Source organism: Eumetopias jubatus, unplaced genomic scaffold (genome assembly GCF_037043125.1).
Source record: "Eumetopias jubatus isolate StellerSeaLion01/CBP00866 unplaced genomic scaffold, mEumJub1_p1.0 scaffold_9, whole genome shotgun sequence".
In the NCBI taxonomy this organism is placed as follows: domain Eukaryota; kingdom Metazoa; phylum Chordata; class Mammalia; order Carnivora; family Otariidae; genus Eumetopias; species Eumetopias jubatus.
The window spans coordinates 49,802,673-49,828,584 of NW_028274815.1; the positions used below are offsets into that span (position 1 = coordinate 49,802,673).

General features: G+C 44.9%; 2 protein-coding genes across 8 annotated transcripts in view; both read right to left on the minus strand.

Annotated features, from left to right (window-relative positions):
• The window catches only part of ACTG2 (actin gamma 2, smooth muscle), a 32,520-nt gene extending 11,395 nt beyond the window's left edge, over window positions 1-21,125 (minus strand). Inside the window, exons 1-5 of one of the 6 annotated variants that reach the window (XM_028116115.2) lie at window positions 21,039-21,125; window positions 12,287-14,719; window positions 9,625-9,862; window positions 3,066-3,227; window positions 1,916-2,044 (exon numbers count right to left, since the gene is read on the minus strand). In XM_028116115.2, the coding sequence (XP_027971916.1) occupies window positions 1,916-2,044; window positions 3,066-3,191 (255 nt within the window). In that variant the 5' untranslated portion in view covers window positions 3,192-3,227; window positions 9,625-9,862; window positions 12,287-14,719; window positions 21,039-21,125. Of the gene's footprint in view, window positions 1-1,915; window positions 2,045-3,065; window positions 3,228-8,058; window positions 8,778-9,624; window positions 10,303-12,286; window positions 14,720-21,038 lie in introns of those variants that run through there. The other 5 variants (XM_088026457.1, XM_028116119.2, XM_028116118.2 and 2 more) reach the window with 5 other exon arrangements.
• Window positions 21,126-21,164: 39 nt separating this feature from the next.
• The window catches only part of STAMBP (STAM binding protein), a 42,979-nt gene continuing 38,231 nt past the window's right edge, over window positions 21,165-25,912 (minus strand). Inside the window, exon 8 of one of the 2 annotated variants that reach the window (XM_088026455.1) lies at window positions 21,165-21,308. In XM_088026455.1, coding sequence (XP_087882581.1) covers window positions 21,165-21,308 — 144 coding nt within the window. The remainder of the gene's footprint in view (window positions 21,309-25,912) is intronic. The other variant, XR_003611258.2, reaches the window with a different exon arrangement.

Consider the following 25,912-nt stretch of genomic DNA (forward strand, 5'->3'; position numbering starts at 1 on the left):
GGTAAATCTTACGTGTTCTCAGTACAAGAAAAAAAGTAACTATGTGAGGTGATAGATATATTAATGAGCTTGAATGTGGTGACTCTTACACATATAAATGTATATCAGGTCATCAGGTCACACCTTAAATATATACAACTTTAAAAATTGTGAGTTCTTTTACTGGAATGGCAATTAATTTGAAAAGATTTGACAGCTTTCCCCTATAGCGTTTTTCTTTAGAGCACATAGTACACACAAATATATATGTGTGTGTATATATACAGATACATATATATATATATTTAGAGAGAGAGAGAGTGCGCACACATTTGAGCACTTGAGGTGGGGGAAGGGGCAGAGGGAGAGACAGAATCTTAAGCAGGCTCCACACCCAGCGTGGAGCCCCAGGCAGGGCTCGATCTCATGACCCTGAGATCATGACCTGAGATCCTGACCTGAGTGGAGATGAAGAGTCAGATGCTTAACTGCCTGAGCCACCCAGGTACCATAGGCACATAATATATTTTTAGGAATTTCTTTAAAGAGTTCACACATGGGGCACCTGGGTGGCTCAGTCCATTAGGCGTCTGCCTTCAGCTCTAGTCATAATCCCGGGGTCCTGGGATCAAGTCCCACATCCAGCTCCCCGCTCTGCTGTGGGGGGGAGGAGGTGGTCTGTTTCTCCCTTTGCCCCTCCCCCAGCCCATGCTTTTTCTCCCTCTCTCTCAAGTAAATAAATAAAATATATTTTAAAAAATAAAGAGTTCACACATTGTTACTACTGTGCTAAACTATATACTAAAATATTTTGTCTATTATGTTTTTGAATTAAATACTGTTAGATCTATATGAATAATATATGCTATTTATTGAGCATGAAGTATGTGGCACGCCTTGGGATTATACTGAGTACCTAGTTCAATTTCCAAAGCAACCTAATGAAAAAAGTATTTTTATCTGCACAAATGGCTCAGAAGGAAGGTCTCACTCCCAGATCTCCGTGCCCCTGACTCGGGGGTCTGTGCTCTTAACCACTCCATGGTGCGAAGCGAAAGCTATGGTATTGTGTCTGTCTCACCCAGAGTGACTGAGTCTGGGATTTAGAGAAAAGCAGGGTGCATTAAAGGTTTCACAGCAATATTCTTTATTTCTGGTTGCAGTCTGTTCGATAAGCACTCTATTATACTTCAAAAGGCACTCCTTGCAGAAACAAGGATTCTCAGACAAACGTCAGCAGAATTTAGCAAAAGAATATTAGGAGGGCTCTATTAGCACACACATCATTTTGTTGATCACAAAGGGGCCATTTAAAAATTGCCCCCCACCTCTGCATTTTCTTGCACACACACACACACACACACACACACACACACACACACAAGCTTCTAGAAACCCCTAGAGAGTCCTACTTAGAATTTTCATTAGAGAATCAGCATAACAACTTGGCATCGATGCATCTACCTGAGGTCCTGACAGGGGAAGTGGAGAGAAGGAGAGAAGCTGTTTGCACCTGTAGAGGCAGCCATGGCCTCAGGCCCTTCTCCGGCGGGAGCTGCTTGTGAGGATGCAGCTGGGCATTGGGTGGGACAGGCCCTCCGATGCCAGACAGGGAGTTAGGGACCTACTGTCAGCTAATGAGGAGCTACGGAAGATTCCCAAGGAGGTGAGTGACACAATCTGTTTCTAGAAAGACAAGCTTTGCGGCAGCATAGAGAATTCACTGGATGGTGAGGTGGGAGACAAGGAAATCAGGACGCCATTGCAACTGTCCAATGAGAGCTGTTGGCAGCCCCACGGAGAGTAGCCATGCAGATGGACAGGAAGCAAAGAAGGATGTGAGACACATTTTAGAGGCAGTTGACAGGGCAGAGGCCTGGTGAAGATGTGGGTCATGAGGATGCATGATTATACTCAAAAGGGGGTCCACCAATACCTTCTCCATGTCGTCCCAGTTGGTGATGATGCCGTGCTCAATGGGGTACTTGAGAGTTAGGATCCCTCGCTTGCTCTGAGCCTCATCCCCGACGTAGCTGTCTTTCTGGCCCATTCCCACCATGACACCCTGCAAAGCAAGACAAGGAAGGAGAAGTGAGTTAGCTGAGGGCTCCACTTAGCGGAATCCAGGAATTAGAGGGTCTCTGGAGAAGGGTACAGAAAGGACAGATATCCGTCTTCCCTAGAGACAGGACAGAAAGAGACAAGGGTGAGGCAGACACCCATGACTGTGGAGGCAGCGGGGAGAGAAGGTGGAAACTTTCCTCTGGGCTTGGCTCTCTTCTCTCTCCTAAGACGACATCATTTTCTGAGAGAGCGGGGCCTTCCATTCACTTCTTCCTTACTTCACACACACAGGACTTGTACTTGTCCTCCGAAAATACCCTCTGCTCGCATTTTTATGTCTCCAAATCTTGGCTCTTGCTCTCCCCTCCCCACCATATGTGGAGATCCTCATCCTCAGGTATGCCCTTTCTACAAAGCCTCTCCTTCCCTGGTCCTTCCACTCAGGCTTAATCTCTCCCTCCTTTGCACTCCCCATAGTGAAGTCTTTTGTCTCTATGCTAGACTGTGATCTCAAGTTGGTTCACAGAGTATACATTTCTTAAAGGCAAGGGTCTTGTTTACTTGCATGTATTTTTAAAAAAGTTTCCTCCAGGGATGCCTGGGTGGCTCAGTCGGTTGAGCATCTGCCTTCAGTTCAGGTCATGATCCCAGGGTCCTGGGATCAAGCCCTGCATCAGGCTCCCTGCTCCCCTGCTCTTGCTTCTCTCTCTCTCTATCTCCAATAAATAAATAAAATCTTTAAAAAAAACAAGTTTCTTCCAAACCTAGCAATCTCACAGACTTAAGCCAGATATAATACCATCCCTGCATGCCTGGAGTGTGTTGGGTTTGGTCCCGGATATTGCTATTTGAAAGGTCTTGCTCTGTTAGTTAATCAGAAGAGAGTCCCCACCCCCAACACACACACTCATACAACTCACACACACACACATACTCAGCACACACACAGAGCTCAGTCCAGTGTCCACTATGCGGCGCTTTCTCCTAGTGGCTCAAAGCCTTGGGTCCAGATGAGCACATACCTGGTGGCGAGGGCGGCCCACGATAGAGGGGAAGACGGCCCGGGGCGCATCATCTCCTGCGAAGCCAGCCTTGCACAGGCCAGAGCCATTGTCACACACGAGTGCAGTGGTCTCCTCTTCACACATGGTGAGTGTGGCCAAGTGAACCAGGGGCTGGAGCACCTTGGGAGCAGGGCGAGAAGAGAAGTAGTCAGCCACTTGTCAAAATCATGTTGGAGACAGGATTCTTGGTTTGGGAGCTTGAGTCCAGTCTACCTCCAGCCAGGGCCCAGTTCCACGAGGGACAGACATGGACCTGGACTCCCACTCCCTGGCAGGTGGACTCCTTCCCTCTACCCTGTTGTCACGAGCTGAATTGTGTCCTCCCCACCCCATTCCCCACATTCATATGTTGACGTCTTAGCCCCCAGTATGTCAGAGTGTGACTGTATTTGGCGATAGGGTCTTTAGAGAGGTAATTAAGGTAAAATGAAGTCATTAATCTAACATGACTGGTGATCAATATGACTAATCTAATAGGATGGCTATCTTTATGGGATGAGGAAATAAGGACACAGACACGCACAGAGGGAGACCGTGTGAATTCACAGCAAGAGGGCAGCCATCTGCAGGCCAAGGAGAGAGGCCTCAGAGGAAGCCAACCCTGCCAGCACCTTGAACTCGGACTTCTAACCCCCAGAACTGTGAAAATACAAATGTGTGTTGTTTAAGCCACCCACTCTATGGTACTTTGTTATGGCAGCCCTTAGCAAATGAATTCACCCGTCTCTTAGGGGCCTGAAATGACTATGAAGCTTTAATCCAACGGAAAGAATCTCTAAAGACATAAAATTTAGGAAAGGAGTTGAAAAAATTTGCAGTATATATAGCAAAGGGTTATTTACAAAATAAATGAACACTTACAAATCAATAAGAAAGAAGTAAGCAGCCCAAAGAAAAACAAGGGGTATGAACACCTAATTGACAGAAAAGGAAATAAAAATACCCCGCAACTCTATGTAAAGATGCTCAGCCTCACTAGTTATCAGAGAAATACAAGTGAAATAAGACCATTTTCACCCATCATACTGTTGAGATTCAATAGGGGTTGGCAAAGGTGGGGGAAACTGACACTCTGACTCAAGAAACACACAAACTTACACTTTGGAACTATTCCGAATTATGGGATTCTGCACTGAAGTCAAGAGAAGAGCCAGGCAGATCTATAGGGATTAAGGTGGATAGGTTTCTAAACCATTCTACTGAATGAACAAAACAAGTTGCAGAGTAGAATGTATAACATAAAACAATTTATGTGAGTTCTTTTTATTTTTTTAAAGATTGTATTTATTTATTTGACAGAGAGAGTGCACAAAGAAAAAAAAGTGGGGAGAGGCAGAGGGAGAAGCAGGCTCCCCGCCGAGCAGGGAGCCCGATGCGGGGCTTGATCCCAGGACCCTGGGATCATGACCTGAGCCGAAGGCAGACGCTTAACCGACTGAGCCACCCAGGCGCCCCTACGCTGAATTCTTTTTAAAGCACAAAACAATATTGTGTATTTTTCATCATTTTCTTTCTGTGGACATGAACTCATAGCAAAAAGTTCTGAAAAACCAAGTCTCCGGCTGATCACCCTGGTCCCCTCGGGAGGAGGCAGGGGCCTGGGACAGGAGTGCCGGGTTTTAGAGCTGTGATGTTTTCATTTTTCCCAAGGACACTGCACTCACGTATAGTTTATAATAAAAATCAGCAATATAACATGTCATTAAGGGACAAATGATGCAGTAGTTACAGGTGAAATGTTCAACCCTAAGGGCAGAAGCGCCTCGGGGAGGAAGGGCAGGCCGAGAGGAGGAGACAAGAACCCTCTCCCCACGGGGAAAACAGAAGCCTCCTAGCCTGGGGAGCCCAGGGGTGGGGGTGGGCAGACAGGGTGGAAATGGGAAAGGCGCTGGCCAAGGACGCAGGGAGGCCAACTTTCAGCAGTCCAGAGGAAGGGGAAGGTGGCTGCCGAGGAGGAAGGCATGCGGAAGCTTCATTCAGAATATTCGACCACAGGTGGGAAGGAGATAAGCACTACAGAGACCTGTGACCCTGGCCCCTCCGTGGCCTCACGCTGAAAGTGGACAGAGCGAAGAGGAGACAGCCACAGGCCTGTGAATACAAGGTCAGAAAGGCCAAGTCGAGGCTGAGCAGAAGCTTCATGACACAACTTTAAGGCTCAAAGGGAGCTCTCCCTGTTATGTTCAAAGCGGAGTGTACACCAGGAAGACTTCCTGAATCCAGCTCTGCCTCTGTCCCTGTTCCCCCCAGGACTCCCCATGGCCGTGGATCCAAGTCCCAGCTCTCCGACTCAGGCCACAGGGCCCCCCCAGGGTCTGGCCCAGCGTGTCTCCCAGGCTCACCTTCCCCCTTGCCCCCTCTTGACTTTCTCACTCTGCCTATGTGGACTTTTCTCTCCATTCTCTGAACTGTGTCCTCTTCTCTCCCTGCTGGGCTTATAGACGCAGGGTCTGGAGCACCCTCCCCCCACCTGCTTGCTGCTCTAACTCCTATCACCTGCCCGGCCTCTGCATGGACACTGCATTTTCATGGGGCCCCTCTGGCCCACCTGTCTGTCAGCGGCCCCTCTTCTTTGCCCCACAGCACCTTGGACTTGCACAAGCCATGATCAACTCTGCATATCCCGGCTCGTTTGCAGCTCTTCAAAGGCTGGAGCTGGGTCTGTCCTGTTCCTCAGTGATTCCTCAGTGTGCCCGACACAATGTCTGGCACAGAGTGGGCTCTTAAACCTTTGTCATCAATTGGGCGCCTGGGTTGCTCAGTTGTTAAGCATCTGCGTTCGGCTCAGGTCATGATCCCGGGATCCTGGGATCGAGCCCCACATCGGGCTCCCTGTCCGGCGGGAAGTCTGCTTCTCCCTCTCCCACTCCCCCTGCTTGTGTTCCCTCTCTCACTGTGTCTCTCTCTGTCAAATAAATAAATAAAATCTTTGGAAAAAAAACACCTTTGTCATCAAAATGAATGCGTGAATTAATCAATGGGTCTCGAGGAGAAGGACTTGCAGAAGAACAAAAACAGAGCAAACATGGGTAAGGGGAAATCAAGGTCTGTGACCAGGTGGAGACTGAAAGAAAGCACCATTACCTAGCTGCTTAAAACAGTATTGTTTCTGGTCTGAGCAGTTTCTGGATGGCAGAGAAGATCCCTAACTTCCTACCATGTTAGAAGAGTAGAAGATGAAGGGATATCAGAAGACTGAAGATGGGCAAATTTGTTCCAGTGTTCAAAAAGGGAAAGAAAGCAGATTTCTAAAACCTCAGATACTCTTGATATGCAAGTTAGGCAGGTTTCCGGAAGGCACTGTTAAAGAAAGCATTATTAAAGAAGCAGTGATTTCTTCTAATCAGTAAGGGTTTACCAAGAACAAATGTTGGCAGAGTGACAGCCTCCCCTTTCCTTCCCGCTGTGGGCTGGGAATGCAGAAGAGGGTAGGAGACATCGAGCTTAACTCGATCATGGCATCGGACAAGGTCTCCTGTGATATCCATATTGATAAAGCCATGTGCACTGAACAATCAATCAGTTAGGCACATTTACAGCTGTCTGAGTTACTGTCACTGAAAGGTGTCAATTAATGGGTCATCATCAACCTGGAGGCAGTGATAGGCCTCAGGGCTCCATTTTTGGTCCTTTGTCACACGTTTTTATAAAAACGTTGGATGAGAATATGGAGCACATGCCCATCAAATTTCCAGAGCTGGAAGAGAATGTAATATTAAATATGTTGCATGGAAGAATCAAAACCCAAGAAGATCTCAAGAAACAGAGACAATGAACCAAATCAAATAGTATTAAATTGAACAGGGTAAATACAAGGTTCTGTACGTTGAGTCTAAATGAGCAAACTGTGAAAGCTCTTGTTCAGCCTCTGTGAGCAGGACCTGCGGTCTTGTGGGCGATTAGCAGTACTCTGCTGACCAGCATAAAAGCTAACCTCACCTCTGGCTGGACTACTGTGTCCGGTGCTTGGGGCCACCCTTGCTGGCAAAGGTGTGGGGAGGTGGGTTTGCATTCGTGAGTGTCAAACTGTACTACTTTTCAGAAGGAGAACTCGAGAAAACTTATCAAAAGTCTTAAAAATGTACATGTCTTTTGACTCCACAAAGTCACTTCCAGGACCCTCTTCATCCTTGGGGAATACTCACGGGCGAGTACAGAGATTTGGCTAAGAGCTAGTTTATCACAGCTTAAAATAACCAAAATTTGAAACAGAAGAAGTTGTTGCATAATAAATTGGTTTGTAAACTAACTGCCAGAAGCCCTCATACAATAGAGAGAGCAGAATATTTAATGCAACAGAAAAGGTGCAAGGTACATCGCTAGGTGAAACATAGCAGAATATCCCATCTTTCCATTTTTGGAAAAATGATTTTTAAATTTGAAAAATGTAGGGCCCTTCACATAGATTATCTATTTAGTTCACACACACACACACACACACACACACACACACACACACACCACCCAAGGGAAGATATATTTATTTCTATTTTGCAGATTTGGAAACCCAGTCTCAGAGAAGTGGAAGAACTTGGAAGAGGCAGGGCCGGCATCAACCAGGACAGGTTCCAAAGCCTGAAGCTTACACCTTCCTCACCACCTTAGTGAAGCTGCCCTAACTGTTCCATGTTTGGTGTTTTTGCCTCTGCCTCTCTGTCTCTCTAGAGCTGTTGGCAGCAAAAGCCCTAAACAAAAGGGTCTGTGTTCATTTCTCCCTCTGAGCCTCTGCACCCCTCCTATGCCAGGACTGAGTCTGTGTTTTATGTGGATAGTCTGTGATTTATGTTTATAGCCCCCAAACCTAACTTGGTGTCTAGCACATAGTAGGTGCTCAGTAAATGCTGCGTGACAATCCCACCACTTGAGTGGCCCCCTCCCGACCTGGTCTGCTCTGCCCCTGGGATCCCTGTGTCCCCACAGTCCAGTCTCATGACAGCTCGCTCACACGGACCTGATTTAGAATCACACGGGGACAGTTTTCTTTCTCTTCACAAGCTGCTCAGCAGACTGTTGTGCTTCCCTGTTCTAGCAGGTGGTCTGCAGTGAGGGGAAAACAACCTCAAAAGCTAGAAGGTAGCCAAGAGGCGAAGCTGCTCCTCTGGGACTGTCTCCCTCGAGGGTCCCCTCAGCATCTCTCTCTGGTGTGATTTATAGTTCAAGCCTGCCTGGCTTCTCAATGAACCCTTTTGTCTCCCCCTGAGATCCCCCCACACAGAAAGAGGGGGTTGGACTTTGTTTCCCAAGCAGAGCAGCGGCTGAGACAAGCCACAAAGCAACTTGAAGCTGTCAAGTCAACAATGCTGTTCTGCAGCACTTTAGGTGGATTTAAATCTGCTTTTTTGGAGTCAGAACGAAATGAGAAGTGACAGAGGTGAAGGCAGGGGTGGGGCTGCTGGCCCGGAGTGGGGCCTCCATGGGTCCCCACGCTGGCTGGGAAGAAGACTTCTACTGTGGAGCCAGGCTCTCCTGGAATGTCCCTGCCAGGAGAAATTCTAGACCTTCCTCAGCTGCTTGCTGATAATCTGTGGCTAGGCTTGAGCGTGTCAGCTGAACCAGAGCCAAAGTCACTGTGGTTTCCTGGGGTCACAACCACTTTCTGCTCTGAGAAGTTCAATCAAATTGTTCTGGCTCTTTCAGCACGTACTACATCTGGTCCTCACAGAAGACTTCACAGAGTTACAAACACAGCTCTACCTCCGCCCCTCAAGGTGGCCAAAACCCAAAGACATAATGAGTGCAAGGAATTTGTTCACTTGCTCATCTCCCTGGCCACCCTCAGGCAAATATGAGCGCAGAGATGTTAGCTCCCCAACCTGTCCTTCTGAAGGAGATAAGGATTTGACTTCAGAGTTCCCTCCAGCTCCCCTTTCTTTGCCCTTCTCCTCTCTCAGGGCACCCCCTTCCCATGGCCCAGTCCCCTGTCTCCCTCTGGACTTCAGTTTCCTCAGGTGGAAAATGGAAAGGGTAACATCTATCTCCTGGAATGATGGAGCAAATGAAGTAATGGAAATGAAATGGAAATGCTCCATAAATTGTAAATCGGGGCCGGCAAACTAATGCTGGTTTTTGTGCGCCCCACCAGCTAAGAATGATTTTGACATTTTTCTTAAATTTTTATTATTTTTTTAAGTAAACTCCATCCCCAATATGGGGCTCAAACTCAGGATCCTGAGATCAAGAGTCGTGTGCTCTACTGACTGAACCAGCCAGGCACCCCTTGACATTTTTCAGTGGTTGCAAAAAAAGCCAAAGAATAATATTCTATGACTGAAGAAAACTACATGAAATTCAGATTTCAATGCCTATAAATAAAGTTTTATTGGAACACAGCCACACCTGTTCATGTACAGACTGTCTATGGCTGCTGTTTCTATGATGGCAGCCTCGAGTAAGTTGCCACAGAAACCTTTAGACTTACAAAGCCTAAAATATTTACTATCTGGCCCTCCTCAGAAAAAGTTTGCCAACCCCTGCTGTAAAGGACTGCAAAAGTAATAGTTCTTATGATCTCTCTTACCCTTCTCCATCAGAACTTGTTCCCAGGATGAAGTCTGTCATATTGGAAGGAGATGAACCATCCACTTCACAAATCAATGCTTATTGAAGGGATGATTGAATTTATGCCAGCTTCAAGACATTTTCATTTCAGTGCAAAGTTTAAGCCCTAAAAGGAAGGCCTCTCAGATGGTGAGACTTCAAACAATAGTTGGAGAAATATGTTGGAGTGAGGGCTTCAAATGACATTAAGCAGCCGCCTATAATAATCCGCATACACACAGATATTCACACAACAAGAAAGCTTGGCATAGAGAAAATAATTTAACGAAAAACACTCCCGCGGTGGAAAAATTCTAGCAGCATCTCTAATCAACTTCATGTTATCTTGACTTGGTTGATATACAATTAATTAAATTAAAAATGACTTCTGTTTAGTAGTATTTCTGATCCTCGGGAATCTGGGCCTGTTGTCTTTTACCTGGGCCTCTCACTCGCTCTCCCGGCTCCGCTCCAGTCCAGACCCCCTCTCTTGAGCTCCAGACCCTTAGAACCAACTGCCTGCGGGGCATCCGCACCCCAGACCCCGTGGTACCTCCACTCCACCTCTCGTACTTCCTCATCACCAGCCTCCACCTGGAATCGCACCGCCCACCCTGGAGGCCACGCCCAACACCCGACTCCTCCCACCTCCCTCCCAACCAATCGTCAGGCTCTCTTATTTCTACCTAGGTGCCACCCCTGGCCCGCCACTCAGGCCCCCCCCCCCCCCCCCCCCCGCCAGCGCACCGCGGGAGCACTCTCGTCCGGTTCCAGTCCACTCTCCTCACAGCTGCCAGAGAGTAGTCCTTTTCGAAGGGCCGGTCTCTCGCGGTCACCCTCCTGTGGTCCCCCATTGCTTAATCCTTTAGTGTATGAAGCCCTCATGATCCCGCCCTAACTGCCCCTCTGATCTTAGTTCTCCATGCTTTCTGCCTTGAAATCTAAATTCAATGGAATTGAGACACTGAAACAGTCCAAAGACCATGCTTCCCTGACACCGAGACTAGTCCTACTTCAGGACCCAGCTCAGGTACCCCTTCCTCCAGGAAGCCTTCCCTGATAACTCCTGGGCTAGGTGAGGGCTCCTCCTGGGCTTTGTGTGTTTGTTTGTTCATCTTCCCCAGTGATGGCAGAAGCTCCTTCGCTGTCCCTAAGGAGTAGGAACAGTGCCTGGCACACAGTAAGTACTCAAGAAATGTTGGTGGAATGAACAAAGGGAAGGAGCAAAGAACTCTAGCCTCAAGTCATGATGTCATACTGCCTATTTGGTTTCCCAGACCTGTCCCGGACCTGTCCACTGCTCATTGCAATTTCTCCAGTGCCCATCCCTCTCCGCCAGAGGAAGCTCCGTCTCTTTTCGGCCCTAAGGGCTAGCCGCAAACTTTAAACTTGTTCAAATAGTAAAAGCAAGCTCTTAGAGCCTCCATGTACAAAGCGTGGTCCCAGACCTGCAGCCTCAGCATCACCTGGGAACTTATCAGGAATGTAAATTATCCGGCCCCACTCCAGCCTACTGAATCAGAATCTGGGTCGGAAGGTAGGACAATCTATGTTTTAACAAGTCCTCCAGGTGATTCTTAAAGTTTGAGCACTCAGGGCCGGGGTCCTGACAGTGTTGAGCTGAGCACCCTGTAAATGTATCATCTCATTTAATCCCCACAACAGCACTGCCGAGTAGATGTTATTATGAGTACTCCCAAGTAAGAAAACGGAGGTCACTCAGTAACCCTGGCAGCTGGGCAGTCTGCCTCCAAGGCCTCCACCACTGCACTAAGCTGCCTCAGCCATAAACAGATGTTAGCAGACTCTCGTCACAAGAGTGGAAACAGCCCCTTGGTCTCATTTCCCTCTTAATTGTGTGTGTGTGTGTGTGTGTGTGTGTGTGTGTGTGTGTGTGTGTGTTGGAGGGATGGGAAGGGTGGACGAGGGCATTGGCGGACGGTCTCACAGTTGCCTGTGAGCCTTTTGGGCAATACTTAACTTCTCTAGGCTTCAGTGTCTTCAGAATGAATTAGATGGCTCTCAAATTTGTTCATTCGTTCCTGCCAGAGCTAAAACTACTGGATGCCACAGGACACTTGCCCCTGCTCCAGCCCCGACTTTCCACATCCCCCAGTGACCCTGGAGCCTTCAGGGATTGAAAAAATTCTCCATCTCAGCCGAGCATGGAGCAGAGGACGGTGAGACCCACAAGGGGACTGAAGAAAAGATGCTCCTACTCCCAACACAGACATCTCACAGACACTGGGACCATTATTGGCTTTGATTCAAAAACCCCGCGAAGAAGCTCTTTACCCCGCAAAGCATCTGCTCCCCTAAAACAGCCTCCCAGACATTCGGAGTCATGACAAAGGACATGAGCGCAGAGATCGGCACTGGCCCTGGTGATCTGGGTGAAGGAGACCACGGGTGTTATATCCCACCCGCCCCCCGAGCAAAGGGCTGTCCAGGATGCCCCATGGCCAGAAGTGCCTTTTCCCGGAAGGCAGCAGCGTGCTTGCAGGCACCACTGCCCACCGATGCCTTCACGCGTGGTCTGGGCCAGCGTCACAGAAGCCAGGCCAATCTGGAGGCGCCTCCCGCACCCAGGGGGCCAGGCGGCCTCGGAAAGGAAGGGCTGTCAGAAGCGGTGCAGTACTCACCGAGTGTACGAGAAGTCCTTCTCCCAGGGACTGAGGGCTGCTGTGTCTTTGGCACAAATACCAGAGCAATATAAAACCCCAGAGGCGGATCTTCTTTAAACAGAGTCCCTAAAAAGGCCAGCTGACGGTGTGTTAACAATATTACCATATAAGGTGGTTTTTTCAATAAATCGGCCTTGGGGGGTGGGGAAGGGGGCTGGGTAGAGTGAATTATCATTTGAAAAATGTATGCAAAAGGACTCCAGTGGCAACAGCCCTGGTGCTGGAGGATTTGTTCCTTTTTTGCTGCACTTGCATCAACAAAACTCACACCAGGCCTTATAAGCTGCCCAGAGTGAGGCCAGATGCAGCTCTGCTCCTGGAGAGAGAACCATACCAAGAATGGCAGTGGGCCGCCTCCCTCCACACCTCCCTCCTCAGGCCCTGCTGCCTGCAGCCCCCCCCTCACCCTGGGGTCGGCCTGGGACAACCACGCTGTGCCCCAAAGTGGGTGCCATTGTGCCTGGGCTGGTACCAGCCCAGGACAGCTAAAAGCTGAAGGGAAATTGCCATCTATAGCTGAGAAAGAAATCCCATGTGCCCCACTCACCCGCTGCCCCTCACACAAGCTTCTAAATGCTGGGCCGAGTCCAACCTGGACACCTTAAGCCACCTCTGGAACTTCACTGTCCCCTGCCGTTTTCCTTTCCTTACTGGATTCCCTCTGCCAGTTCCTAATTTTTGGGAATTACAGACCAAGGGAGCTGCCTTAACACACCTAACAAGACTCACAAGCTTGTAGAGTGTTCCACAGTCCTGTGGTTCTTGCTCTTCTTTTCATAATTCGTGCACTCTCTCTGGGCTACTGTTTCATTTCCCACACTATCAGCCACCGGCTCTGTGGCAAGTACTCTCAGCTCCACATTCCCACAGTCCTCACACCTGATGCCTAATCCAGACTGAAATTACCAAGTCAAGTGCCTTTTGGACATCTCCACCCAGATGACCCTCCAAACCTGAACCTTTGTCCCCTCCCCTCAACGCTACTGTGCCTCCTGGGTTCCCTACCTGAGAGTCTTTCCCTTTGGCCTTTCAGGCTAGAAACCCCAAGTCAGTCTAGACCCCTCCCTCTCCCTCATGCTCTGCAACCAGCTGGGCTCCCTTCCTGGTGGCCCTCCCCTCCGAGATGCCCCTCAGCTCTGCAGCCTCCCTTCCACCCCGGCTAGCCCCACTCTGCTTCAGACTCTGGTCCTGACACGGCTTCCTGACTGACCTTTCTGACTCTGCCCCATCCAGTGATTCCCAAGTGTGGTCCCCAGCCTGAGCGGAATGCAGCACCCACATGCTTCATTCTGGTGAAGAATGCACATTCTCATGCTTCACCCAGGTGGATGGAATCAGAAACTCCGGGGGTGCCCAGGATACCTACCCTTCACCAGAAGAAGCATGCATTGAATATCTGCTTAAGGTGTCCTGGGAAACCCCCACCTCCACCCGTGATTCAGCCCAAGACTAAGGAGCTTGTGGGGGGGGCAGCAGGTGAACAGGGCATGTGGGATTTCTTTTCTAGGTATAAATGGTATTTCCCTTCAGCTTTGAGCTATCCACACAGGCACAACTGCACCCACACTGGGGACCCTGCATGGGAGTTCTACATGGTTTTGGTGTCCCGGTGCAATGGCCTGGTGCGGGGCCGTCTTCCTCATGAAATGGGGATTACCAGGAGTACGGATAAGGAGTGAGAGAAACCGGAGGATAGGTTAGGGAAGGCTTCAGGCGAGGACTTGTGATCGTCCCCCTGGGGAAGGGACACTGTAGCCATCGTGGGGTATACTTACCTTTTGACAACTGACCTGAGTGCTTAGTGTGAAGTCTAAATTCCAGGCCTCGTGGGAAGCTTCCCGGAGCCTTTCAGGTCCCTGAGAAAGCCCTCACTAGCTGGTGGGGCATGCAAAGCCGCGGATAAAGTGGGAGCTGTCCAGCAGGGACAGAATGCTGTCAGTCCTCACTGGCCAAGGCAACGAAGAGCTAGTGCCCGGGGCCTTGTGCTCTTCCTCTGAGTCTCCCTCCACGGGTGGGGATAGGGTGCCAGTCTCTCTCACCCAGATCAGGAATCTAAAGGGGCATCGTGGGACGCCTGGGTGGCTCAGTCGGTTAAGCATCTGCCTTTGGCTCAGGTCATGATCCCAGGGTCCTGGGATCGAGCCCCGCATCGGGCTCCCTGCTCAGTGGGGAGTCTGCTTCTCCCTCTCCCTCTGCCCCTCCCCCTGCTTGTGCTCTCTCTCTCTCTCTGACAAATAAATAAATAAAATCTTTAAAAAAATAAAATAAAATAAAGGGGGCATTCTTTCCCTTCACAGCGTGGGGTTGGCTCCATTTCCTTCCAAGCATTCAGCACTGAGGCCAGGAGGTTCACACCTTGTTGGCACAGTCAGCTGATAAACAATAAAGAGCCTGTAATCAAAGGGGTTTGGTCCTGAGTCAGGGTCCAAGGAGCCCAGAAATCAGAGAGGAAAGCTATCTGAATAAAGTGAAGCTCTTAGGAAATTCTTAGGAGATGCAGTCTACCTTGACTATAACAGAGAGAAGGAGGGTGGGGGAGGCAGGTGGCAAAACCAGGTACCAGAGGTACTCAATCTTTTATACTATGAGGAAACCCACCCTTAAGATTTGTCTCCCCCTCCACCCTGTTTCAAAAATCAATCCAAAAAAAACCTCAAGAGTACAAAAATGTGTATTTTAGAAAGCAAACATCTCCTGCAGTCTCACACAAACCTCAATCGGAGATGGCCATTGTTAACAGTATGATGTGTATTCTTTCCGATTTTTTCCAGATTTTTCTACCATTTTTATATTACTTTATAAAAATGGAATTATAACATATGTTTTTACAACTGTTCTGAAAGTTGCCATGTCCTCTTAATAATATTCTTGGATGTCTTTCCAAACCAGTTCATATCATTTTTTGAACCCTTGCATAGTTTTCCATAGTTGGGATATATGATAAATTATTTAAACTATATCCTATTGATGGACTCTTGGGTCATTTCCAATTTTTTTACATATGTAAACATTGCTGTAATTAATAAAACTTTATATATGTGCTTTTGTGTGCATGTGTGAGTGTGTCTATATGATAATTTTCTTAAAGCAGAATTGTTTGATCAAGCAAGAACATTTGAGACATTGGTGGAAACTGCAAAATTGTCTTCTGAAAAGGCTGTACAAGTTTACACTCCTGCCAATAGTGTATGAGACCACCTCCTCCCTCACACACTTATGATTTTTTAGTAATGATTTTTTTCAATTTTTTTGTCCATTACATTTCTTTATTACATTTGGAAACATGCTAATTTTCATATGACTCATTTTTTCCCTGATTATAAAAGTAATACACACAATGGTTAAAAAAAAAGAAAAATTAGAAATAGGTGTTTGCATCTTGAGTTGTTTGCTTCAGTGGGCAGTTGCCCAACTGAGCCGTCTGGCTCTCCTTGTGCCCAAAAGAACCATGTGGCAATTAGCCATCTTTTAACTTTTTCCTAATTCAAAAGGAGAAACTTAGCACCTTCTCGTTTTATTTTTTATTTTTTCTAATTAGGTTCCATGCCCAATGTGGGGCTTGAACTCATGACCCTGAGATCAAGAGTCATATGCTTTACTGACTGAGCCAGCCAGGTACCTAGTACCTTAAATTAAAATTCAGGGGAAGCTGCGGGGCTCAGTCAGTTAAGCATCCAACTTTTGATCTCAGCTCAGGTCTTGATCTCAAGGTCGTGAGTTCAAGCCCTACGTTGGACTCCACGCTGGGCATGGTGCCTACTTAGAAAAAAAATAAAATTTAATTAAAATGTAAAATTATTTGGTAACCAATGAGAATGAACACATTTGGCATTTATTAACTTTTTTTTTTTGTCTTTCTCTGAGAATGGCTGGCTCATGTCTATTTTTCCACTGGATGGTTCATTTTAATCTTCTTGAATTATAAGAGTTCTTGGTATGTTCCGTTAGTGATACTATTAGACTTTTGCCTATCCCAACGGTTGCAAATATGTATTTTCCTCCCAGTTTAACATCTGCCTTTTGATTTTGTCTGGGAGCATTTGCCTTATTGAAGTTTAATCAAAGGTCTTTCTTTTTTGGTGTCTGTGTTTCAAAACATTCTTAGGAATGCTAAGCACTTATTTTTTTATTCTTTATTTTATCTTTAATTGTGGTAAACTACACATAACATAACATGTACCATCTTAACCATTTTTAAGTGTACAGTTTACTAATGTTAAGTATATTCACTTTACCGTGCAAACAATGTCCAGAATGTTTTCATCTTGCAAAAATAAAACTCTGTATCCATTAAACAACAACTTTCCCCAGCCTCTGGCAACCCCCGATTTTCTGTCTGTGTGACTTTGACAATCCTGGGCACCTCCTGTAAGTGGGATCATACAGTATTTGTCTTTGTGTGTCTGGCTCATTTCACTTAGCATCATGTCCTTGAAATTCATGCATGTGGTAGCATGTGTCAGACTTTCCTTCCCTTTTAAGTCTGAATAATATTCCACTGCAGGCATTTGCCATATTTATTCATTCATCCACAGAAGGACACCTGGGTTATTTCTACTTCTTGTCTGCTGTGAATACTGCTGCGAACGAATACGAACAAATACCTCCTCAAGACACTGCTTTCAAATCTTTTGGGTATATACTCAGAAGTGGCTTTCGTGGATCACATGGTAATTCTATTTTAAGTTTTTTAGGAACCACCACACTGTTTTCCACAGCAGCTACACATTCAGTGTATAAGTGTTTTTTTCTCTACATCCTCACTGACATTTTTTGATAGTAGCCATCCTAATGGGTGTGAGGTGGTAGCTCCGTGTGTTCCAAAAAAAAAAAAAAATTAAATAGACTTTATTTTTTGGAGTAGATTTAGGTTCACAGAAAAACTGAGCAAAAGTACAGAGATTTACCATACGCACCTTACCCCTCCCCCCAACGAATATCCTCCCTCACAATCAGCATCTCCAACCAGACAGGCACATTTTTTACAATCAATGAACCTACGCTGACATGTCATTATAACCCAAAGATCACTGTTTACATTACAGTGTCAGGATAGTTTTTCTGTCCTAAAAATCCTCTGTACTCCATCCATTCATCTCTCTCCACCCACTCCAACTCCTGGCAATCACTGATTTTGTCACTGTCTCCATAATGTTGATTTTCCAGAATGTCATATAGTTGGCATCACACAGTATGTAGCCTTTTTATTTTTACTTTTTGTAGGCTTTTTAGATTGGCTTTTTTTCACTTAGTCATATGCATTTAAGTTTCCTTTCGTGTCTTTTTATGGTTTGATAGCTCATTTCTTTTTAGTCCTGAAAAATAGTCCATTGTCTGGATGTACCAGTTTATGTATCCATTCACCCACTGCTTCCAAGTTTTGACAATTATGAATAAAGCTTCTCCAAACATCCTTGAGCAGGTATCTGTGTAGATGTGAATTTTCAACCCATGTATATACCAAAGAGTGTGACTGCTGGGTAATATGTGAGGGTATGCTTCGTTTTGCAAGAAACCTCCAAACTGGCTTCCAAAATTGGTGTACCATCTTGCATTTCCACCAGCAATGCTACTCCACATCACTGTGGTTTTGATTTGTATTTGTGTGCTTATTTTTATTTTTATTTATTTATTTTATATATATAGAGAGAGATAGAGAGCACATGCGAGCAGGATGGGGGACAGAGGGAGAGGGAGAGAGAGAATTTTAAGCAGGCTCCACAGCCCACGTGGAGCCCGAGGTGGGGTTGGATCTCATGACCCTGAGATCATGACCTGAGCTGAAATCAAGAGTCAGAGGCTTAACGGACTGAGCCACCCAGGGCCCCCGAGCATTTCTTTTTAATGTCAAAAAATCTTTTCCACTTGACAGTTGATCTTTTAATTTCTTTGAGGGAAGGCAACAGCTAATATCATTTATTCACTCTTTTTGCCATTTTATTTTTGACAAAATAGAAATTCAGTTATTTTCTTCTGATTTAAAAGGAATACTCACTCAAAACACTTCAGGAAAAAAAGTATGAAGTGGAAAATAAAAATCCCCAGCATGCAGAAAGTCACTATGGATTAAACTCTGCAGACACTTTCAATACAAATACACATTTAGAAAAATGGTATTGTCCTGCATACACAGCTTTATAACTACATAATTTATTTCACTTTATTATCTTTCATTTACCACTAGAACGTTAGCTCCAGGAAGGCAGGAGTTGCTTTTACTTTTTTTTCCCCTCACTGCTGTATCCCTTTGTGACTAGGGGAGGCCCTGACATATGTGGGCACTCAATATCAGTTACATGAAGAAATCAAGAAATCCCATTTTTATCACCTAACACAATGTCTTGGAATTTCTTTTTTCTGAGTCCATAAATATATATTTTCACCAACATCTATTTTATTGGTCGCATATATTTCATTTTTTTTCATTTTAAACTTTTTAAAAAGATTCTGTTCATTTATTTAAGAGAGAGAGCAGGGTGGGGGGAAGGGCAGAGGGAGAAGCAAACACGCTGCTGATCAGGCAGCCCCTCTCAGGGCTCAATCCCAGGACACAGGACCTAGGACCCTAGGACCCTGGGATCACGACCTGAGCCAAAGGCAGATGCTTAACTGACTGAGCCACCCAGGTGCCCAGGATTGCATATATTTCAATGTATTTATTGAACCAGTGCTTTACTGACTGGCTATCTAACTGGCTTCCAGTTTGTCACTATTATAAACAATACTGTAATGAATATGTTTTCACTTATGTTTGTGAACCTCTGGGATTATCTCTCCTTAGATCATTCCAAAAAGAGAAATCTCTTGGTCAAGTAGAATGCACATTTTAATTATAAATCATTTCGCTAAGCCAGACCTCCAGAATGTAATTGCAATTTATTCTTCCACTCAAGTACAAGATTGCTACTTTCCTTACAACCTAGCTAGAGAGCATCAAACTTTTTAATCTTTGTAATCTAATAGGTAAAAAGTATTGTTATACTGGGTTTAAATTTGCATTTATTTGGTTATTAGTGCATTACACGTCTTTTCTTGTTTATTATCAATATGTATTAATTTTGTGCATTTTTCACTGTTATTAGGGTGTTTAATCTTTTCTTACTGATTTACGATAACTGTTGATATAGTAAAGATATTAATTAACCTTTTATATGTTGTGAATGTTGAAATTTTTATTCCTAGTCTGTTATTTTTTCAAAAATTATTTTCTTGGTATCTTTTTCCAACTGGAAGTTCTATTGAAATTTTTTTTTAAATTGAAGAATAACACACATACAGACAAGTAAACAAATTGTAAGTGTGCACTGTGTCTTTACACCCACATAACCACTTTCCATGTAACTTCTCCTAGTCAATAATCTTCCCAAGGTAAATGCTACTCTGATAAAGTTTTAACTTTTGACATAAAAATATCTGTCTTACCCTTCATGGTATGTATTTTTGGGCCATGTTTAAAGAAGTCATTCCTCAACTCATAATTATGTAAATATTCACCTACATTTTATTCTGGCACTTTTGTTATTTCATTTCTTATATTGAAATCTTTATTGAATCCAGCAGAAATCTATTTTAATGTAAACTATGAGATAGGTTCAAGGTTCCCCGTCTTCCCTGTTCCCCCAAGAGCTACTACCCAAACACTATTTGTTAACTAAACAATATCACTTATAAACCGTCAACACCATCTCCATGATTTGAATGTTCTCTCTTTCTGTACTCTGCTCTCTTCCTTTATCTGCCTACTTACTTCTGTAGCAGTATCTCACCATTTTAATTATAGCACTAGGTTTTAATATCTGCAAAATAAATATTGTATTGTTACTCTCTTTCAAACATTTCTTGGTTGTTACTGTTCATTTATTCTTCCAAAAAACTTCAAAATCATTTTGTGAAATTCTTGCACCAAATCCCCTGAAAAAATTGAGACCCCTAACTGGACTTACATTGAATTTATATACTAATTGATAAAATGTTTATATCTTTGTGCTGTTTGGCTTTTCATTTATGTCTTTCCACTTATTCAAAATTTTATCGTCCTCAATAACATCATGAAGATTTCATCACATAGATTCTGCAGAGTTCTGTTTTCTTAACGAGGTTTTTTTTAATATTTTTTATTGCTGCTATATTGACATTTTTGTTATATTTTCTAACTCATTAGTGATGTATAGGAAATATATACATTTTATAATATATGCATGTATATTATTATACACATATATCTAGTCATCTTACTAAACTCATTAGTTTGAAGTTTTTTTCTAGATAATGTATCATCTGAAAATATTTATTTCAACCAATATTTCTACATTGTATTTATTTTCTTATTTTTATTACACTATTTAGAACTTCCAGAACAATGTTTAACATTTTGCCCTTGTTACAAAAGGCATCCTTGTGTTTAATGAAAATGCGTCTAGTTCGGTATTCTCAACCCATCTCCGCTAACCTCCACATTCTTTAAATCTCAGGGGAATCCAGGTGACTGTGCTTTGTTAGCTACACAGATAATACTGAAGCATGTTCTTTCCCAATATACCACTGAGGACCCCACTCCAGTATTATTCAATATAATTTGCATTATTTTTCATCTTGAGGAAGTATTGCTCCATTCTACGTTTAAGAGTTATTCATTGGGAGTTGGGTTTCCTAAAATGTCCATTTCAGCATCTCAGTGACCCTCCCACTAGAATAAAATATGAAAGCGTACCTGTTTGAAGGCACCCAGAACTACCAAAGCAGGTAGGACATAAGAAGCCAGGTTTCTAGAGAAAGGAAACTCATTTGGGTAAATCTGATATTCTGTGCCATCTTCCTCTTGAGACATCTTCCCATACTATAGCAGCACAGGGCAGAGACCAAGAAGTTGATCAAGCAGTGGGGCCCTGGGCTGGCTCAGTCGGTGGAGCATGCAACTCTTGATCTCGGGGCTGTGATTTCGAGCCCCATGTGGGGTGTAGAGATGACTTAAAAATAAAATCTTAAAAAAAAAAGAAGAAGAAGTTGAGCAAGAAGCAGTAACTAAGAGACTAAGAAGCTTACCAGTGCTTTTGGCAGACTTTTGGGGCAAGGGAGAAAACCACTGGAAATCAGAGCCACTTTGGGGAGGGGCCTGTCAAACACTCTGGGTCCACTGGGACCTGATGGTCACCTTTATGTATCAACTAGGCTAGACCACAGTACCCAGATATTTGGCCAAACATTAGTGTAGGTGTTTCTCTGGAGGAATTCTTAAGATGAAACTACTGTTTAAATCAGTAGATTTCAAGTAATGCAGATTATCCTCCACAATAGGGGTGGGTCCCAGCCAATCAGCAATGACCTTAACAGAAAAGACTGATCTTCTTGGAAGAAGAGGGAAAAGTAGAAAACAAATTGTAAGGTGGTGAGCTTATACACAAATATATCAGTAATTACACTAAATTTAAACTGAGTAAATACCCCTACTTAAGATAAAGATTGTTTAACTGGATATTTGATGATATTAAATTGCCAGTTCACTACTTGTAAGAGATACACCTTACATACAAAGATTCAGTAAAACTGAAAGTAAGAAGCACTAGTCAAAACAAAGTTATACCAACATCAGACAGAGTATGTTTTAAGGCAAGGAGCAGTCCTAAAGGAAAGAGACATTTTATAATATAAAAGGGTCGGCCCACCAGAGGATATAACAATTCCACATTTGTATGCACCCAATAGCATATATATATATATGGACAGAGAGAGAGAAAAAATTAACTAAACAAAAAGGAGAAATAGATATATCTGCAATCATACTGGGAGTAACACAATTTTCTCAGTAACTGATAGAACAAGGAGGCACAAAAAACAAGAAAGATGTAGAGTATTTGAACAGGATTAAATCTTATCCGGTACAGAATGTTGAGTGAACATTTTAGTTTCCCTGAAATCGTCGCTATGGCCCCAACTGCAAATAACAGGCTCTAGGAGATGGCCAAAACTGGAGCACAACCCCTCTCCCAGGCCTTACTGAGAGGCAGCTCAGCCACCTTTCTGGTTTCGTTCCCCACAGGTGTCTATGTGGGAAAGCCAGAAAGAGAGGGAGAGGGAGTCTTCCCAGCCGAGTCCTCAGTCTTGGGGGAGAGCAGTGTTGTAATGAGAGGGGATTCTCCTATTACTCTGCAGAGAGGGCTGCATCCCCGCCAAGTAAGGGGGGATTCCAAGAAGACAGTTTGGAAGATCCAGGTGCCCAGAAGAGTTTTCGGTCTCCATTTGGCTGTCTGCTCGTGCAGTGGCTGTGCTGGACTGCCCTGAGCCCACCCGAAGGTGCTGCGGGGACGACAGTAATACAGTAGGCAGTGGGGAAGTCTGTGGAGCAGACTGGACACCCCCAGTTTTGGGGTGTCCTCATAGGACCAATGGGCACAGGGAATGTGGTTGGGCTGGAGCCTTCTTGCTAATACTCCACCCAAGAGAAAGGCTGTGATTGTACCACTGAAGAGGGTGGGGACAAGGGAGGATGAAAGTGTTTGAACCAGGCCAGACTTCCCATATCAAGGAAGTGTGAGCTTGCGTAGGGAGGTGCGGTTTGCATGGGACCCACAGAAAACACATGTGATCGCCACAAGAGAGCCAGCATTTGACAGTCAGTGCTAAATGAAGTAACAGCCAAAGGGGGAGAACTTTGAAATCTACCATACATCTAAGTAAAAAGACACATGTCCTTCCTTTTCCCTCCAGCCCTCTGAGATGACCCTGATCCTGGAGGAGATAGAAACAGATGACACCCCTTTCCACTTTCTAAGTGTCCCAAACCTTGGGCTGGCCTGGGACATATCCCAGGATCCCTATTCTTTCCCTTATTTTCAGGCAGTGCCCTCCCTCAACTCCCACAGTCATCCTGTCCTTCCCATCAATCCCTACCCTCATCCCCAGACAGGAAAAGCTGGCAGAGAATAACAGGGGAAAGGGGGGCTAGAGGGCTTTAAAAGCAGGGTTGATAGCCTCCCTGCTGGATGGTTATTTTATTTTATTTATTTAAAGATTTTATTTATTTATTTGAGAGAGAGAATGAGAGAGAGAGAGCACATGAGAGGGGGGAGAGTCAGAGGGAGAAGCAGACTCCCCGCTGAGCAGGGAGCCCGATGTGGGACTCGATCTTGGACTCCAGGATCATGACCTGAGCCGAAGGCAGTCGCTTAACCAACTGAGCCACCCAGTCGCCCTAGATGGTTATTTTAAAAGTCAAGATCCACCTGACACTTGGGCCTGCCCACCCAGAAGGGTGGCATTTTTTTTAAGATTTTATTTATTTGAGAGAGAGAGAAAAAAAATAAGTGGGGGGGGAGGGGAAGGAGAGGGAGAAGCAGACTCCCTGCTGAGCAGGGAGCCCTACAACGTGGGGCTGGACGTGGGGATCGACCCCAGGACCCTGAGATCATGACCTGAGCCAAAGGCAGATGCTTAACCAACTAAGACACCCAGGTGTCCTCAGAAGGGTGGCTTTTAAATGAAAGCAGGAACCATCTACCTTCATTTTGTGAGTAGGGACTGTGGTCTCCCTGGGCTGTTAGGATCCTCTGTCCATCTCTCTAGGCAAGAGAAGGATGTTTCCCCTGCAGAGCTAGAGTCCCCAAAGGGTGATTCACAGCAAACTACTGGCCTTAGGCCTCATTGTTATTACTATGATTGCTCTTATCAATACTGCCACTTACTGAGTTGTATCTATGTGCCACAAATTGTACTAAGCCCTGTGTACGCATTCACTTATTTACTCCTGGTATTCACATTTTATGAAATTGAGGACTTTGAAGCTGCAGAGGGTAAAGGCACTTAGTTAAGTGACATAGCCGGTAAGTGAGGAAGCCAGGAATCCATCCCAGGTCAGTCTGGCTCTGGAGCCCACTCGTAACCTCAGCATTATGCCCTCCCCTAGTGCTGAGGGGAAAAATATACTTGCAACTTGGGATCAGCTGAGAACTACCAGAAGTATCACTTGCAGTGTCTGAAAGTGAGGTTCTCCCATAACAACATAGTGCAAATAATTTAGAATGAGTCTTAATTTCAAAATGTTACAGCAAATGCAGGTCCTTCTTTCCCTACATTTGGTTTAAGAAGTCTTGGCTCGCCAAAATAACCTTGAACACATCAACTGAAGAAACTGTGAAAGCCCAAAATAGAAAAAAGCCACTCAAGACCTCATAAAAGTTAAAGTTTAGAATACATTTTTTCACCGTCTTAAAAATACTTTACTTCAATAACACCTTGTGGTGAGAATGGAATCTGGCAGCAAGAGCAGACTCCGGGAAGAGGCTTTTGAGCTGTTATCCTGGAAAGTGAGTTTGTGTGGGACCAAACCCCTAGGAAGTTCTCTTCCTCTGGCTCTCACAAAACAAGGTCAACTGCCCCAATTTTTATAAATTTGAGGCCGATCTCTGACTAGAGCCCAACTCACTGCCCAATTTTAAAACTTGATCTAAATAAAGCACCCAGGGGCGACTTTTTGCCTCTGAAGTTGTTAATGCTTCTCCTGAATGGTGGGCTCCCATCCCTGGTTTTGTTTATTGATTGAGTTTATGATTTGTGTTTTTATTCTTTGGACTTAGCTCTGTTCAGCTAGACCCAGAATCCAGTTTATCTTCCTTGAGTAAGAACAACCTGTGCCTCCTCTAACTCAAATTAAAAGTCTGTTTATTGATTGTTCTACCCCGATTCTATGCCAGCTCTTTAACAAGTTGTGAAAACCCCGGATTCTCAGATGAACATTTGACATAAGGAACAGATGGGCTTTCAAAAGCAATTCCACCACAGGTCACTGCCATAATTTCTGCCCTGCAGTGGCAAGAATATCAAATTGTCTGCAACTTCTATTGACCTTTCCTCAGTCTGGGCCATGGACGAATTGATTTTGGTGCTGCTATTCTACTTCATGGGCCAGAGAGGGGCAGTGGGGGGGCGGTGCAGCTTTCCTGAGGGCTGATCCAGGCTGAATTCTGACACCAGTACTTTTCCACTCATTAAAAAAAAAAAAAAAAAAAAAAAATCTGATACTATCTTTGGATGGGCTGGCTGCATAGCCCCTTGCTATTAAAAAAAACAAAAAAGGAAGGAAGATATTCTTTTTTACTCTGATGATAGGGCTTTATTTTCCTGGACAAAGCATGGTTTGTATATACAACAGACTCTGCTAGCCAATTATGGACAGAAAGAAGGGCTACAAGATCAAAACCTCTAACACTGAAATGATTACCTGGGTAGGTATTCCCATGTTATTCCCAAGCTCATAAATAAGGAGACAACCACATTGTCCAAAATTTGACTCTCCAAATGTGCTTGTACAGAAACCCTTTGTGGTTACTGCAAGTTCCTTTTCTGCTGTGAAGTGGGAATCGATGTAGTAAGTGGCCCACAGGCTCTCTTACTAAACTTTGGTGAGCTGTGTTAAAACAAAACAAAAACAGTTTGAAAGTTGAGAGCCTCGGACCTTACTCAGCCACCAATAAAGATTGGCAGCTGTACCCCAAGCACTTGCCAAAAATTACAATTCCAAGTTCACTGTCATTAAATATTTATTAAAATGTCACTGAAAAGGAACTTGGAGTTGTTTAAAATCCATGTGGT